The 19,019-nt window shown below is 38.7% G+C and overlaps 1 protein-coding gene across 1 annotated transcript in view; it reads left to right on the top strand.

The window, feature by feature from the left end:
• Positions 1–8,017: 8,017 nt before the first annotated feature.
• Positions 8,018–19,019, top strand: part of MYBPC3 (myosin binding protein C3) — a 62,531-nt gene continuing 51,529 nt past the window's right edge. Inside the window, exons 1-3 of the mRNA XM_032113061.1 lie at positions 8,018–8,091; positions 8,221–8,280; positions 17,193–17,459. Of these exons, the coding sequence (XP_031968952.1) occupies positions 8,256–8,280; positions 17,193–17,459 (292 nt within the window). The 5' untranslated portion in view covers positions 8,018–8,091; positions 8,221–8,255. The remainder of the gene's footprint in view (positions 8,092–8,220; positions 8,281–17,192; positions 17,460–19,019) is intronic.

Here is a 19,019-nt window from a genome sequence, read left to right as displayed (position 1 = left end):
CTTTAAGGCCTCCCTCTGAGCTTCTGTTCTAACTCCCCAGCAGTAGAGCAGCAGTGCTCAAGGTATGAGAAGCCCTTTGACCACTGGTGCCTATGTGCAGAATGCTTCGATTCCTCTGCCTTATGCAAAGTGAAGAATGTTTGGGTGCTGAGGAGGGCATTTGCGTATACAAATCAGTTTGGGTTCTGTTAGATTTACCTAACTTTCTGAGTTTTGGGTGTCTGCTTTCAGAAACATTATTTTAGATTTCTTCTTTAGACATTCCCTCTTCCATTTTTTCCCACTCACTCCCACTGTACTTTCCTTTCTCTGCCAGCCTGAGCTATCAATTCCAAGCTCTTTGTTCAGCTTTTCTCCATGTCTGGACTCAGCCACCAGATGCCTCCATACTTAGTAGATTCCAACTGGTTTATTCTCAATGTCCATTTTCAACTTTTGCCCAGCTAGTTTCTTGCTTCCTCTCAGGCCAACTTTTCTCACATGCGCCTGCAGTCAGCTTCTCTATGTGAATGGTTCTCAGTTCCAATGTATTTGTTCAGCCATTTATAGTTTTCCCATCCCACATCCTGTTACAGTTTCAGTCTTATCACCAGTTCTCTTCCCTCTGCCCCATTTCTATCCCAGCTCCCTATCTAATATTCTTGTCCTTTGAGGATCTATTTCAAATCCATCCCAACCAATCAAAAAAATACCTAGAAAAATCAATTTTTACTCCCCCATCCACACCCTTCAATCACATATTTTCATTTCCTTCTCCCACTCAACTTGGTGTGATCCACTCCCTCTCTGAAGTTCCAGTTATTTGCCCCCAGCCCTGTCAGTTCTCCCCTTTATTTTGATGTGCCTGAGGGAGATACTGTTTGCAGCACAGGACACAAAGGCTGTTTGCTTTTAGTTCAAGTGTGTGGATTAAGTCCAAGACATTAGCCCAGAGATAAATGTATAGCAAACTGCTGATCCCTGCACTGGACCTCATTGGCACAAATAAAACTTCTTCAGAGGACAAAAGGTAGAAAGTTCTCACTGAGCACATGCAGACTGCATTTTTTCCTGTAGCCTAGAATATGCAGCAACTCAGGTTGTTTATCATGAAGCCAGTTAAAAGAACATCGCTGAAATGAAAGCAAGGTGCTATCAAATATACAGAAAGAACTGAAATATGGAGCGCAAAGGGTAGGGATACAAAATGGTTGTACAGAGGAAAGCTTGAATAAGCAGGACCAGCATGACCCAAATCTCCTAAGTCATTGTAAACTTGAGTTCTGTCAGTAAGGTCGAGTGCCTTTGCACTGTACACACCAGCACTCAGTGTTTCAAAAACTCAAAGGAAACAGTGAGGTTTAGGTTGGATATTAGGAACAGATTCTTCACCCAAAGGGTGGGTGGGCACAGAATCCCCATGGAAGCAGTCATAGCATTAACCTGACAGAGTTCAAGAAGCATTTGGATAATACTCTCAGGCACATGTTGTGAGTCTTGGGGCTGTCCTGCAAAGTCAGAAGCTGGACTTGATGATCTTTGTGGATCCCTTCCAGCTCAGGATATTCTATGATTCAATGAGCACTTCAGTGAATGAGTCCTGCTGGGCCTGTGCTCTGCACTGAGCCACCTCAGCTATCCCACCATTCACACCAGTAAATCTGTGGCCACTGAGAGGCAATTTTACTGCCTTGTGCTCAGAAACTGCCCAACTGCCAAGGAGGTGCTATTTTCATGAAACAAAACAAAGAGGCAGAGAGATGAATAAACAGAGATCGAGACAAGAAATTAAATGGCGTGACAGAAACTACCAGGAAAAGAAGCCCAAAATAAAAAAGTAATGTATAGTCTTTCTGCCTGGATAGCTACATTTGGGCAGAATCACAACCACCTAAATACATAGCCTTTTAATAAGAAGTTGGATAGACTTTTTAGAAGGAGGCGCTGCTAACTTTGGCTATAAATAATAAATCCTTGCATTTCTGTTCATAAGCCATTGTGCAACTACCCAAAATCCCATGGCCTATCACTGCCAGCCACCAATTTCTGTCATTTTTGAACTTGATTTTGAATTACGTGGTGAAAGCCACTGTCTGAAGCACAGAGCAGTAATTTCAGAGTAATTCTTCTGACAAGGAAGAATTTTCCCTCTCACTCACTTTTTAAGCACAGGCCCTGAGACACTTATTACATGTTGCTTCACTCTTCTTGTACATCAGTTTCATTTGAATACAGGATGAAACTTCACACACTTGCTAAACAGTTATCTAGTGTTGCAGTGCACTAGAAAGTAGTTATCACAATCCACTACACAGCTATTTTGGGTTAGTGTAGCCATTGAAATTATATATTTCATTTACATATCAGTTTTGTTATTAAAATACTCAAATAAATGGATATGATGTGATGTAATGTAATGTAATGTAATGGTAATGTAGAAAATGCTAGAAAAAACTTTACTATTACAACAATGCTGCCACCTGGTAACCTAAGGTGTAACAGCAGACAAAACATTCATTTTGCCCAGTCTTGAACATGGCAATGTATTTTAAATGTTACTTTAAATAACATTAAAACTCACAAAATCTGCAAAGTTATTATTGGATTAGGGTCATTTTCCTGTGTCAGATTAAATCCTCATAGCTCTGTTTCATTGTGGGGAAGAAATAACTCCTACCTTACCCAGACTGAGCTTCATTCTGAATCTTGGAAAATATATATGAAGAAGAATCAGCTAAGTACTCACCACAGTACTTGAATTAAATGTGCCTGATTTTGAGCACACAAATAGTGAGAATTAAGTCCACTTTAAAAGTTATACATGTACTCCAGTTGCTCGGTGAATGAAAACTATACCACTAAATATTTACAGAAAGAATCAAATCTACAGCAAGAAAGATATGAATTATATAAAATGAAATCCTGAAAAAAGAGACTTAAAGAAAATGTCAGGTGTTGTAATAGGTGGAAAATCCATTCATTAAAAGGGAAATCTACAGTCTCACTAGGAATATTTATCTAAACATAGAAAAAAACATATATAAAGTATGGGAAATATTCAATGCATTGGGAAGAGGTTCCCAAGCACTTATGAGACTTTTCAAGTCTAAAAGAGTTTCTCAGTATCTGTGATAAATAAGCAAAAGAGATTGCAAAACAGAGCAAGCTTTGTTTGTTCTTATGCTAATAAAGAAATACAGAGTGTATTGCCTAGCTTTCCTTTCTAGTACACAGTGCAAATGCTTCATCATCTTATCTATATTTAGCAGCCTAATCTCCTAGCATATTAGGTCTTTTGATTAGGATAAACTTCTTCCAAGTTCCCCAGGAAATAATGGCTCACAGACAGTTATTGTAATACTGTCCTTAAAAAACACACCCTTAAAATTCAGTTTAATGACTGACTGTATCTCCTTCGAATGGCAACGTAACTTAGATTATCCCACAGACTTCCAGAGAAACATAAAACCACAATTATTCTGCAAGCCATGTGATGGCAGGATGAACTCCCCATTTGCCCTGGAGGAAGCAGGACCTTTCCATCGCTGTCAAAGTGATGGTAGTGAGGTCCTTCGGACATGTCATTATCAGGCACATGCCTGACAATTTTAAAGACAAAAACCTGACAATAAGAAAATGACAAATAAACAAAAAAGCTTCAGTATGTAATGTCAGGGTTAAAAGTGTTTCATTGTACAACTGAAAAATACACAACTATATTTTTTGTTCTAAAACGTTGGAGATCCTGAGACAAACACATAGAAAACAACCAACATTCAGACACTGAATGGCAATTTCTGTTCTCCCAGAACAAGAGGACATTAAAATAAAAGCTGAAAAATTCAGAATCAATAACAGAATTCCTATTTTTAATATGTGCATTTTGATAGTGGAATCACCATTACTGGAATTATTGCTATTGATTCCAAGGAGTTAATGTCATTTGAGAGAGAAATTAGTATTTAGATGAATTAATAATATTGAGCATTCCAAGAAATTTGGAAAAATATCTAAGATGTACTTAATATCTATTGGCATTCAGAATAAATTCTGTGTTAGGCATGCATTAGCCAATGTTTAATTATTCCAAGGTTCCCAGTTCCTGCTTTGAAGCACCTCCTGCTATTCACTCTCAGTGAACAAATACAGACTTGGTGTGTATGATAAATACTACAAGTCTGCATTTTAAAGAGTTTGTATATAAGTATGCATTTCCTTTAAATCCAAATTCATTTATTTCCACTTACACCATTTTAGCTAACAGATAAAGGCCTGTGGTTCTAACTGTAAAAAAAATACAGAACATTGGAGAAATGGCTTAGAGACAAAAGAAGGCTTGAGAGGGAATACTTTGATCAAGAACAAGCAATCAAAACACAACCACTCATCAGGACTATGGCTATCCCTGTGCACCCCCTCTGGGATATTGTCGCCATTAAATACTTCTAATAAATGCCTGTACACGAATGCATGCTATTTGGGGAACAAACAGGAGGAACTAGAAATCTGCATGCAGCCACAAGGCATGGATCCCATTGCAATTATGGACACAGAGTGGGATAGCTCACATCACTGGAATGTTGTCGTGAAGGACTACACACTGCCTAGGAAAGACAGACCAGGAAAGTGCAGTGCCGGAGTTGCCCTCTATGTGAGGCAGCACTTGGAATGTGTCTTGGAGCTGTGTCTTGGTGAGGATGATGAGCAAGTCCAGAGCTTGAGGGCCAGGATAAAAGGGCAGACCAGTAAGTGTGACAGGGTTGTGGGTGTTTGCTACAGGCCACCTGATCAAGAGGAGGAAGTGGATGAGGTTTTACAAGCAGCTAGAATCAACTTCATGGTCACAGGCCCTGGTTCTTGGGGGAGACCTTAACTACCCTGACATCTGCTGGAGAAGCAACACAGCAAAGCACAACAGTCCAGGAGGCATCCACTAGTACTGAGAGAGCTGGCAGATATCACAGCTAGGCCTCTCACAATTGTCTTTGAGAGGTCATGAAGTTCAGGAGAGGTGTCTGAGGACAGGAAGAAAGCAAACATTACTTGAGTCTTCAAAAACAGAAAAAAAAGAGGATGCAGGGAACTATCAGCAAATCAGCCTCACCTCAATCCCTGGAAAGGTGATGGAGCACCTCATTCAGGAGGCCACCTTTACCCGCATGGAAAACAAGAACGTGATCCGGAGTAGTCAGCATTGGTTCAGTAGAGGTACATCTTGTCTGACCAATCCAAGTGTCTTCTGTGATAAAACAACTGCCTGGATGGATGAAGGGAAAGCACTGGATACCTCAACTTCAGCAAGACTTTTGACACTGTCTCTCATGAAAACCTCATAGGCAAACTCAAGTGTGGGCTGGATGAGTGGACAGTGGGATGGACTGAGAACTGGCTGAGTGCCAGACCCCAGAGAGTAATGGTCAGTGGTACAGTCTAGTTGGAGGCCTGTAACTAGTGGTGTCCCCCAGGGTTCTATACTGGGCCAGTGTTGTTTAACTTGTTCATAATGATGTGGATGAAGGGGCAGATGCCTCCTCAGCAAGCTCACTGATGACTCAAAGCTGGGACAGCTGATATTCCTGAGTGCTGGGCTGCCGGTCAGGAGGACCTTGACAGGAACAAGAGATGGGCAGAGAAGAACTGACTGAAACTCAACAAGGGCATGTGAAGATCCTGAACCGGGGAAAGAAAAACCCCATGCACCAGCACACACCTGGGGGCTGATCTGCTGGAAAGCAGCTCTGTGGAGAAGCACATGGGGGTCCTGGTGGACAACAAGCTGTCCCTGAGCCAGCAATGCCCTTGTGGCCAAGAAGGCAAATGGTATCCTCGGGTGCACTAGGAAGAGCATTGCCAGCAGTTGAGGGAGGTGACTCTGTCCATCTGCTAAGCCCTGGTGAGGTCATATCAGGAGCACTGTGTCTAGTTTTGGGATCATCAGGACAAGAGAGGCATGGAACTCCTGGAGCAGGTCCAGCAGAGAGCTACTAAGCTGGTCAAAGGTCTGGATAATCTCTTTTATGAGGAAAGGCTGTGGGAGCTGGGCCCGTTCAGCCTTGAGAGGAGGTAACTGAGAGGGGACCTCATTAATGTGTCTAAATATCTGAAGGGAGGGTGTGAAGAGGATGGACCCTGGCTCTTCCTAGAACAAGAGGCAACGGACAGAAACTAGTGCACAGGATGTTCCACCTGAACATGAGGAAGAAGTTCTTTACTTGTATGCAACCGTGCACCGGAACAGGTTGCCCAGAGAGGTTATGGAGTCTCCCTCACAGGAGATATTCCAGAACTATCTGGATGCAATCCTGTGCCATGTGCTTGAGCAGGAGGCTTGGAGTAGACGACCCACTGTGGTCCCTTCCAACCTGACCCATCCTGTGATTCTGTAATAGGTTTTAAATATTGCACAAGTGACTTTTAGTCACTAATTATCTTTGCAAACATTATTTCTTTGTAAATAGGAGACATACTAGAGAGACAACTAAGTTGAGAAGAAGCATGGTCCTGATCACAGTTTGCTTTTGGATAGTCTGAACAGATATCTATTTCTTATGGTAGCTCTGCCTCCTCTGGCCTCTATTTTGTAAGGCTGCATGGAGACAACTCTCTCCACAGAACACATCTGGGTGCAGTTCCAATGGTGTGTTGGGGATCAGGTCAGAAGAGAAGAGGGAGTTAATGGCATTTCTCTAATATGGAGAAATATTTTAAAAAGCAGTAACGATCTTCACCGTTCAAATGAAAATCTTTTTCATACTATGAGACCCAAGCCCTTTGAGAGATTTCAAGTCAAAGAAAATAGTCAAGATTTCCTGACTCCCAGTGAAATACCTCAGGCACAAGATCATAGTCAAATGCATATCATGGTAACTTGTGCTCCCCTAGAAACAGAGGCAATGGAAAATAATCACAGGTGACATCCTCTCCATCTTCCTCACTCATCCATTAAAAATTGCTTCAGGGAAGGGGAGGAAGTATTTGGCCCAAAATCAGGAGAGGTATCAGCAGTGGTTCTTACACGCTCACATTTGTCCTATCAGCCTACCAAGAGAGTCAGATGTGAAAGACAGACCCAAAGTACAGTGACTGATGAGCTGCATGCACACTGATCTATTCTGAGCTCTGTGCCAAAAGATGAAATCCTTTAAAATGAGTTTTTTACAGGATAGTAAAGCTGGGGAAAAAAATTTAAACCACGCCTTTTTTTAAAAAATTATTTTGTCAATACAAGTAGTGGCTAAAATACGCTAAATGTTTGGCCTCCTGAGTTTTTCTCGTAAAGCTTAAAACTCAAAATTGATAAACCATCAAGTTAATAAAAGCATGATTGTCCACAGTTACTATTTTGGCATATGCTAAATATATGAATAAATAAGAAGCAATGATTGAAGCATGAAATGGCCATACAAGAATAATTTTCTAGTGAGATTTTTCCCCAGATCTTTTCTATATGATTAAGCAAAATTGAAACTTCTAGAGGTATAAAACAGAACCTTGGAACTATTTTTAAAATTGTATTTAACAGAAGAAGGGAAAAAAACCTTGCTTGTTACCAAGAAATGTATGCTGTGGATCAAGTGGGTGGATGGGGAGGGAGGACTAAAACTATTTTAGTGTCGTGCTTTCTACTTGTGACTGCAAATGTCAGTAATGGGTAGGTTTCTCTGCAAAAGGAAGTTCTTTCCTTAAGGTTCACAGTTAGTTCTACAAATACAGTCTTCAGTAGAAAAGCTAAAAAAAGAAACAAGAAAAACAGTTTCTAAGGGGCTGTTCAGCTCTGACCCAATTATGACAATAACAAAAACTGAAATAAGCAGTAAGAATGTAAGCAAATACACACTTAGAATAAGTAGGAACCAGCATACAGGAAATGTAACTATCAGATCTAGTTTGCTGAATGTGCTGTAAACATGGCAATGTTGGAATTCTTAGCGCAATACATGCCTGAAGCTGGAAAATGCACTGTACGCATGTGCCACATCATATTGTGCTCTGGTTTATACCAACAGATCAGTGGTAGCCAGTCTTGGGTGGCTTGAGCTCTCTGGCTCCTGGAACTTGGCTATATTTATCCCAGCTGATGTAGCCTGTCAAGTGTGTCCTGCTGTTGATAAGGTGCCGTAGTTGACAACAGTGGGGGATCAAGGGGGAGGAGCAGGATGGGGGCTTCCATCGAGTCGTTCTTTAGGGGGTCTCAAAAGCCCTGCAGTCACATTTCTGTTTAACTCATACCCTGCTTTCTAGATACAACTGGGAGCTTCACCAGAAACAAAGTGAAGATGCCAGAGCCAGTAAAGAAAACAGGTAAGGATCATAACTGACAGACAAAACTAAGAACAGCTTGGCAAGAAAAATGTAAGTAGATTATGTATTCTAGAGAAATGAGGTGCCTCAAAGGAAAAAATAAATAGACAGGAAAAAGAAATCTTATTTTATTAAGTTGTAAATGTAAGAGATATTGAGTGACCTTGCAGAGAAATCACTAAATGGTTTGATAAACCTCAGCCACAGAATTTTCTCAAGAGACTTTGAATGAGGAAAAAGTAGAGGTGAAACACATTGAATTCTCAGATTCTTTTAATTTCTCATTTCCTTTCCTAGTCACATTTAGGACTCTGGGGGGGAAAAAAAAAAAAACGGCTTGTAGTCTCTCTCTCGGAGAGTTAAATAGCATAAACCTCTCCTGCCTTTATTTTGGGTTTGGGGTTTTTTTTTCCCCTGACAATTTGTATTATTGGCAAAATTTGATGGTATTTATTGTTAATGAAATCTCTGTGAAAATGAAAGCAAACAGTACCTGGTTTGGAGTTTATTCTTTCTAGTTCTTTCAATCACTGTCAATAGAACTCTAGGAAAAAAAGACAACATTGGACTGTGAAGAATATATGCAGTTTCTTTTCCCTCACCCTCCTTCATCCTTTCCCTTTGAACCAGAAGATAACTAGCCCTTTCCAGAAAGCCAAGGTCACAGAGGCACAGAGAAAAATGCCAGGAAAGTATTTCAGATTTATGAATGTTTTCATTTAAAATCTTCAAATAAGGAATCATTCAGAGGCTGCCCACATAGAGGAGGCCTAGGATGGGGTGCAAGGTGCGATGGATCTGGTGTTTTGAGGAGGAAGAGAGCCTGGGAAGAAAAGGTAGAGACGGTTTAGCTTCAGGACACCTACAGAGGAAGATGACTTAGGAGCACTTTGTGTCCACAAGTAAGTTTGGGAAAAAAAATTGACAAAAGCTGAACTTGTGATTGTTTGTCAAGTGTGAACATATTCAATACTCAGGCCTGGAGAAACTTGTACTAAATCTGGGATTGTTCACTTTAGAACTCTTACTTCAGTGATACCAATGCATACCCAGAATTACCACTACCTGAATGTACAGTACAAGGTGCACATGTTTTTAATAATGTGTCGTTTCCAGAGTTAGCCAGTAACAGCTGTGGAGGCTTAATAATGGCCTTTGTGCTTTACAAAGGCCTGAGCGGGCATCAGTCTCCTCTTAGTTTGGCCAAAGAGACAATCTCCTTTGGTCACCATAACAAAAGATGAACTTGTTAAGAAGAACCTTCATTTTACCAAAATATTTGGAATCAGCCACTGCCAGAGGCAGACCCATTACACACTCAGAGGCTCTTCCATTACAAACTGCAAAGCACTAAAGCATGGTTAACTCCAACAATATTCTTTATGCTCCCTCTATATGATAACCCCAAAGCAACAGTGGTGTCACCAATCCTTCCATTTTATTACAAATACAACATCATTTAATATTCATAAGGCTGCAATTTCTGCTGAAAGTAGATTTGTATATAAAAAAAAAATATATATATTAGATCTTGTACTTGTAGACAAAACCTTGAAAATATAAGCTGCAAAGGTTCAGTAATCAACCCAAAAATAAATTCATACTCATAATCTGGTTTTAAAGTCACATGATTTTTAAGTTGTATTGAAATGTCTAGTGGCTGTGAATGCAGATGAAAAGAAACACAACAGAGTAGGCAAAATTTTACAGTGTGATCCCCTCAGCATTGTGACTTCTGATTTCTAATTGTTTAACTGCCTTTAAATTAACATTTTCATTCTCCATGGATGAGAGGTAATGTCTCTGTTTGTGAAGATGCCCACTTTTGCTGGCTAATGGTGAAGAGAAATTCTATTCCAACTTATTTCTCCAGAGAAATCTAACAGGTGTCTAACATCACTAGTCCTACACAGTTCTTATGAACAAACCAGACCAAACACTGGGATTATCACAGCAGGGGGAGGAAAAGCTCTTGTTACCCACTCTGACAGAGACAGAACCAGTCACATGCCCCATAACTTTTAGAGAAGATCTTCTCAGTCTCCCAGGACACACTAATCCCTTTGGTTTTCCATTTCATGTTGTTTATATAGTTCAAGTCATTTCAAGATGGGATAATGTTGAGCACTATCTCAGGAGGGCCGAATAACCATTGGGCAGTTCATACTTGGATAAATCACAATTCCTGCCTGTCCCATACCATATAGTTAGAGTACTGAAGAGCCCAAAGAAGTCCCTAGTCTGTATTGCTGAAATTTGTGCACCTGGCATATAGGGAAAAGAAAATTCTTCATGTCAGAGAGTGATCAGAGATATTCTGCCTATATCTGCTGTTTTAACAGGTCTTCTAACATGTTAAAACAAACAAAAAACCCCACCCAAAAAAACAACCAATCAAAAAAATACCCACCAAAAAACCCCAACAAAAATCCCACAAAAACCCACAAAAACCAAAAAAACACTGAATAAACCATTAAACTTAAAATGGTATGGTGAAGTAGATTTTCCTTTTACTTTAAACTGCCCAACTAAAATACTTCAGGATAAGGCACTCCCCCTACCTATTTCAAGAATGTCAAAAGAACTGTCCTAGCATTCCAGAAAATCTATACCATCCACAAGAGCAACATAATTTATAAGACCTGTAAGAGTTTAGTTTGAAAAGCATCACGTTTTGCAGGATTCTGTTGCAGAAACTTTATGTTCTTCTCCCTTTGATTTAAACATTTCATAGTTAATCTTCATACAACAGCTCACTGTTTGGAAAATTTTGATCGTTTTTTAATGTTCTGAAAATTCAGAAACATTAAAAAAACCCCAACCATTTCCCTAACAGTATTTTATGACATTGAGAGGAAATAATTGACTTTTTAAACACCAAATTTAGTAGATAAATGGGACTTAATGGGAAATGTGTGCGTTATTATAGCTGGAAACGGAGAAGTCTATATTACACATCTTCTATGAAAATCAGTCAACTTTTACTCGCATATTTTATAGATAAAGGAGTCTAGATTTTGCAGTCCAGATTAGGAAATTTCATCAAGAATTTACAAATAACTTGTAAGTACACAGAGGCTCCCATAATAATAATAATAATAATAATAACAATAACAATAATAATAATAATAAATGTTGCATAATGAAGAGTAAACTGCAGAATTTTAGTTCAACTATGAGACCATTCTTTCACATTTGTAAGCACCTAGCACAACAAACTACTGCAACAAAGTTCTATTCCCCACAGGAATGCAGAAAACACCCTAAATTCACACAGGTGTAGTTTCCTCTTTTGTAAATTAAGATTCAAACCAAGCTGAACATTACTATCCCCATTTTACAGAAAGTATGATGGATGCATAGAGAGAGAGGTGACTGATTAGTGAAACTATTCCTCGCCTGTTGCTCATGTTGCAGGAATTTACGATCTCAGCTGCTGAAGTAGGCAAGGAATGATAAGATTGAGTCGTTCAATAGCTTTTGGATCATGGAGTGATTAAGCTTGTAATTGCAAGAAGCCACTTAGGTCCTGACCAGGGAATGTGCAGCATCTTTATATAGTTCCTCAGAAAGGAATTTACAAGCTCCATTACTGAAGCCTACTTATCCTCAGTTTGGCTTTTAACTCAATGGAAGAGCAAATGGTATAGAAGCAAAACTAGATGCCAAGTGTAAGCAAAGATCAATTTTCAACATTAAGTCTTAACAAATCAAAGAATTCCAAAAGCTAATATTACTTTTGTAATATTAATTAAATATATATTGACCAATACATATTTTAACACCAAATACACAGAATGTGCAGTAAGATAACTCAGCTTTGTGGGAGAAACCTACAACTATTTTGTGTAATTTCACTCATTACAAATTTCTGCTGTAGTTTCTAGCATCTGCATTCAAACAGATACATTAGATTCTCCTCAAGAATCTACACCTTTAACAGATTTTATTTCAGACAGGCAGAAATATCATTTGAAAACATCATCTAACATACATTCTCCTCTACCACCCTATCTAGTTAAAATCACTCTTGTAGAATCCCCATTTCTTCCTTACTTTCATTTCACACACTTCACATGTACTTTGAAATTCCAGTATTTTAGGAATAGGTTTTCAGCCAGTGCTTGTGATTCTTAACAAGCCAGATTATTTAGGGAATGTTGCCAGCAAATGAAATTATTTTGGTAATTTGAACATTATTTTAATATACATCTTACCTCCACTTTTTCTGACAATAATGAAATAAGAATTGCTCTTCTAGCTTCTAATCCTAATTTTTATTCTTATAAGATATACAACAGTACTTAGTAGTTACCTACTAACAATTTAATGCTGTACAAAGACAACAGAAAAACAGTCTCTGCCTCAAAACAATCACAAAATAAAAGCCCAGTAAATAGATAGATAGTTCAACAAGAGAGTAAAGCAAACAATTAGTAGTACAATAGACAGCAACCCTGGCAGCTTAGCCATTTCTTGGGTTTTGCATAGGAGAGTATTAAAAATATTTGAAATATAATAGTAAGCTTGTTTGATGATAGTTGTTAAAAGGACATTGCCTCAAATCAGGTCAGACAGTAAAGGAGAAAGCATGAAGGTGCTGGTATGAAGATTTAATAAATGGCAGCAGAATGAAGGCAGAATACTAGGTTTGTTATTTTATTTAGGTGACTAGTATAGAAAATTTGTTTTGGAACTGAACTTATTTCATTCTAGTTTAATTTGGCCCAAAGCAAGTGTATCTTATTTTTCTTAATCCTCCTGAATGAAAGATTGTCAAAATGCAGTCTCATCACAGACCTCCCAACAGAAGTTTTTATTACTGACCATTTAAGCTGTAACTCATGTAACATACATAGTGTTATGGCTGATGTGTACATCTTCAGGTGTTCCAAGAGTTTTAGAGGATGCAAGTTCTGGTAGCTGCAGCATTAACCACCAAAAAGTTTCTGCAAGATAACTGCAGACCACATACATCTGTTTCCTCTTCTGCCTGGGGTAAAATTTGCTGGTTTACGTTACTCAGAAATTATGTGAGTGTGTTTGCATCGTGGAAGTTAGAAGTGATTAGAAAGGCCTGGGATATGAGAAGTGAAGTGTTGAAAAATGGGTTAGTACAAAGTGGCCCTAGGCTCATTTTCTTTTATTAGCTTCATGTCCCTCTTCTCTCCCTCCATTAAATCCCCACAGCAACACCGATTCCATCCCCACAAAACAAACACACAGAGCACCTTCAACACTTTTTCTCTTCAATAGCACTGGCAACTCACGTGGGTCTCTGCTCTCCCTCCAGAATTGCCATAGTATGCTAGTACTAATGTCATTTTTCTCTCCCCTTGTGCAGGCTGGGTTAGAATGTATCAGGAGTCAGGGAGTTAACATGGTGGGTGGGAGAGGACATGGGCTACTTGGTCATCAGGTGCCCCAGCCCTATGGCTCCTAACTGCACGGTCACCTGGAGTCTGGATAAACACAGGACAGTGTCTGAGATCTGTCAGTGCCTGACAGGCACGAGAGCTGTGAGACATTCCACAACATCACACAAGAGGTGTCACAGCCATTGGGTTTTCCACAGCCTCATGGTGACAGTCATATTCAAGAGTGTTTAGAGTATGGGATGGATATATAGAACTCAGAGAGGTATATCTGGGTAGAAGCCAAACATTGAGGTGAGAGAGATTGCCACATGGGAATGTGTTTCTGATAAAAGCAGGCAAAAATGTGGTTCTCAGGAAAAACCAGAAGTTTTGAATGGTGGTGTTTAGGAGTATTCCTAATGAGGAAAAAGGTGAATTAGGTTGGTATAACTGCAAAAAAAAACCCCAAAAACTTCTGGTTAACTTGGATTTGCATGTTACTTAAAGTAGCAGCAGCCACAATGAAGGGGTGGGGAATAACTGAACTCTTTATTCTGTTAAGCAGCCCATTTTTTCCCCAAAAGGAAAAATTATGGTATTCTCTTCACATGCTTATTCAGCAATCTCTCTTCTGCAGCAAAGGAATTTCCTGTAAAATCTCCAGCCCTGCATCTTTCGTTTTCCTTTGCAAACAGAGCAGTGAAAGGTGAAAGGGAATACAGCTGGATAGAGAGAAGCCACTTTGGACACTGCCCCCCACTGACTGAATCTCAAGTACAGGAAAAAGATTCAGTTAAAACCCCAGTCTCCTTTACCTGTGAAAAAGTGGATACACAACAACTGCTCTTGCAGACCTTTGTTCTCATGTGAGATTTTTGGCTTTTCCAGTTATGTACTTAACCAGAAATATTCACAGTCATTTTAAATTGGAACTAAAGTGAGTCTTTTGGCAGGAAAGGGGGGAGAGGAGGGAATACAAGGAGTCTTACTTATTAACTTCTACTGTATGTGTTTAGATTTCCTAAAGCCAGGAATGTTATGTAGTGGTGGAGATTTCTCACTGTGTTCTCACCAACAATTTTGTTCTTGTTGAGTCATCTACAAAGCAAATGTAAGAAACCTAATCACTTTACAGGGTGTGCAGCAGATCACAGTGTTACTTCCAAGTATGCATGTCATGAAACCCTGCCACTGTAGGCTGGAACCTTTACAAATCACTTTGCTGTTAAGTAATTAATATATTTATAGATTCTTTTGTGCTTAAATAGAAGAGTGACGATAATAGCACTCAGAGACTAAAAACATGCCTCTTTACTGCTTTGTCTGTAGAATCACAGGGGAAGGAGCCAGCTAGTCAGTAGTGGAGTGGGTTCCAGAACTCACCTGTCTGCCCACTGTGCAGTAGCCTGGCCACCTTTACATGTCTCTTGAATCCTGCATGTCCAACCTGCTGTGCACAGTAACTCTCCTGCAATTATTCACGATACACTGCATCAATGTATACCCTGCTGTGTTATTTACTGAAGGGCAATACGGTATCAAAAGGTGTGCAACTGATAACAGGCAGCACGCTGTGGAACACTATGGTATATAGTCCTATATTCTACAAAGCACTACACTGTTAAAGAACTATTGCACCAGATTAGAAAAAACCTCAATTATAAGCATGCAGGAACATTCCACTCCCAGAGGAAATTTCCCACACTTTAAACAGGGAAGGGAAGCATGCAGAAGAATAAAACAGGACATCAGTCAAGACTTTTGTAGGCTCACTGAAAACTAAGATTGTGTTTTCATCAGAAATATAAAATGTGGGGGGAAAAAAAGAAACTGAAAAAATGTAATTTAGGTTTTTATATAATGAAGAAAAGCAAAATTCAATATTTAGTAAATTCTAAAAGTATTTGCAGTTCATATTTTAACTGATGCTTAAGAAGTTTTGAATCCTTTGCAAAACAATGCAAGAAGCATGAATTGTATTATGACTAAAGACCAAAGGCCATCAGATGAAATCTTTGCAAATGTAACTCCACTAAGGTCAACTAATTTATGCAGTCTGAAGACATGCTACAGGATTAGAGATTTTGTAAAATGAATAGATGGTATTAATAATAATATACCACTTAAATTAACTAAAGTACCTGTTAGAACATGAATATAACCTTTTTCTTTTAAAGCATTTTCATGCCATGTTCCCTTCATTTTTATAAAGCAGAATTAAAAGTTCAAAGCTAATTATAACCATTGTCGTGTTGTTTGGAAGAGTTCTTGTGGCTGCCAGAGTAGGAGAGCCATAGACAATTTGCCACAGAGGTGACAGATAAAATTAGATGTGATGAAATTACTAGTATTTTATAAAAATGTAGTTATACAGGGGTGAGTCAATAGAAAGATGGCAGAATGATGCACAAAAAACCATGCAGTGTATGAATCAGAATGTTAATTGCTGGTATTTTTACACATGAACATAGCTCATGGCAATAAGCAAACGATAACAGGTTTTATTAAGACAAAAACATGAGCATGGAATGAAAAACTTGATTCAAAATAAAGATGAAGAAATATAAATAAATAAATAAATCAGGTTAAAGAAATTAGTAAAGTAAGTTACTTTACTAAAATCTAATCTTGAGAGAGATTAGGATACTCGTGGATCAAAATCATGATATAGTGCTTGTTTACCATTTCCTATCTGCTGTGCTGCTTTGATTATGTACGAACTAAAACATCATCTGGTTTATGCTTGTTCAGCCTATATGTTAATAATTTCATCAATTCTCATTATAAACTTCCTAAGGGTTTCTTGACACATTGAGGAAATGTTTTAATCCACCTTGTAAGCAATTAGACAACTAATTGTTGTAGAGTGTTATGTAGGCAAGTTCTTCAACTTCTAATGCTGAAGTGAATTTCTGAACACAAACAACAATTGATACCATTTTAGCTGGAATTAAATTACAAGGGTCATCATAGGAATGTGAATCCCTTCCCACTAAAGCCTTGATCTGTCAAAACAAAAGGACTAAAGATGAACTATTAATTCATTGGGGTGTATTAGGGCACAGGTTACTGCACAAACAAAATACTGTAGTATTGTTGAGGAACAGATCCTGATCCTCTGTAACAACCATATTAAGCAGCTGTTAGGACAAAATTATTAATTCTAAATAAAAGTGCATGGCAAATTAATGTAGACAACTAGATATGTAAGAATATATATCATGCCATCTTTTCATAGACTAAAACATTCACTTCTAAAAAATCAGAGCTCAGTATGGGGGAAAAAGAAAGAGGAAGACAGAAAGTGGGGTGATTTTGCTATCCATTCCATTTTATTTCATGGCAATGTGGAGGAGATATGACATCTCGATGAGACACAGAACTTGATAAACTCAAAGACACTTCCACAACTTCTCTGTGGAAAGTGTTGTAATTTATATCTTGCATGGGCAGATGGGAGAGAAAGGAGACAGCTGCTGCAGCCACAACAGCTGACTACACCAGATATTCCACAATTGCAAAACAGATTTTAGTGAGCCCTCTCTCTTTTTTTAGTTTCTGCATTTACCAAGAAGCCGAAGACAACAGAGGTGACAGCTGGAAACACAGCTGTGTTTGAAGCAGAGACAGAAAAATCTGGCATCAAGGTGAAATGGCAGCGAGCTGGCACAGAAATTACTGAAAGTGAAAAATATGTCATCAAGACAGAAGGAAACAAGCATTCACTGACAATCAATAATGTAGGAAAAGAAGATGATGTGACATATGCTGTAATAGCTGGAAGTTCCAAGGTCAAATTTGAACTCAAGGTCAAGGAAGCAGGTACAGCATTTCCTAAGCAATTCTGATTTCATCAGTAGTTCCAGTCCAACATGCAACCTTCATGAATAAGGCCCATGGAAATTAACCTATTTTAACAAAGTAAAATTTCTCTACCAGCAATTCATCTGTTTTGCCCAATTATTTGAAGCTACTAATTCATATTAAGCTGAGGAACACATTTTCTGTGGCTAAGACACCCCTTTCCAGGTGTCAGAAGTCCACAGAGAGGAGATCATATGGGAAATGTCAATGTACATCTTTGGAATTCTGTCAAGCTTTTACACTTAACTACTGAAAATCAAAGCACATCTAATCTAACCCTCACCCTGACCTAAACTAAGAAGCCTGATCTTAGGACTGGTATTTTCTTATAATTATTTCATTGAAGTACAAAATTGTAACAATTGACGAAGTATTTACAAGTTATACTGTAGTGTTTCTAGAAGGTCATACATTCCCCAAAATTGTCTCAAAATCTCCTGCTACCAAAAATGCATATTTCAAGAGAGGCTTGAATATGAAGTGTAACCTTTGTATTATTTGTGTATCACCCATTATTACTACTTTCATATGCATTAAAAGATCAGTTACATGGGAAGTTTAAAAACTTTCCCAGGTATTTCCTGGGAATAAATATAAAGAGTCAAATTCCCTGGAATTTTCTCATGAAAAAATATCTGAAGATGCTTAGGGTAGATGAAACCACTCATTTTTTGAAACATTTTGACTTTTCAGATCCCTTTTCCCCTCCAAAATTGTATCAATTTACCACTTCTGGTATTTTACTTTTTGCTTTTTAATTTGGTGACAAGCCTCAAACTCAGGTTGTTTATATCACTTCCTTTTCTGTGCTATCACTGTTTGTTCTAGCAAAATTATGAGACCTTGTGAGACCTTCTTGTCAGCTGAAAAGATACTGGTGAATGTTTAACAGGATTTAAGATGGCCTGTTCCATATGCAAAGACAGAGCATGACAGGTTATGAGTAAGGGGAAATCCTAGTATGGATTAGGACAATTTGATAGTTGTCAGAGCATATAGGAATATGGTCCTCCTGACTATCTCATCCTGAAAGCAAACTGGTCCCTATTGTACTCGTTATATCTTCCTCATTGTCTTCCAGGTTAGCTCCATGTAGAGCCTGCTACAGGCAGATAACTTGCAAATAAAGCTATGGAGCATAGTGGAGTAGAGTATGTAATGCTATATAGAGTAACTGGTTTGCCCATTATTATTTGGAAGTGGCTCCACTATCTACGGGGGAAAAAACATCTTGTTGCAACTGATCTATTTCAAGAAATTCTACCTCCCTCCATCTGCTCCAGTTGCTCACTCCTACTCCATTTTCAGACAACTCTGTCTTCTCCATTGTGCCAAATGCATTTGCCTGAATTTGTCTCTGAGGTCACGGTTTAACTGAGAGGATACAAACTTTCATAAGCCAGGGAAGAAATTACAGATGGATTTTTAAAATACTTTATCCATATTGTTTACTAGCAGTGTCTAGAGCTTTTTCCAAGCTGCACACAGCAATAGCCTTTGTAACATTACATTCCAACG

This window comes from Corvus moneduloides, chromosome 6, assembly GCF_009650955.1.
Source record: "Corvus moneduloides isolate bCorMon1 chromosome 6, bCorMon1.pri, whole genome shotgun sequence".
NCBI lineage: Eukaryota > Metazoa > Chordata > Aves > Passeriformes > Corvidae > Corvus > Corvus moneduloides.
Note: the sequence above shows the minus strand (reverse complement) of the source record. Positions and strands in the feature narration are given on the sequence as shown.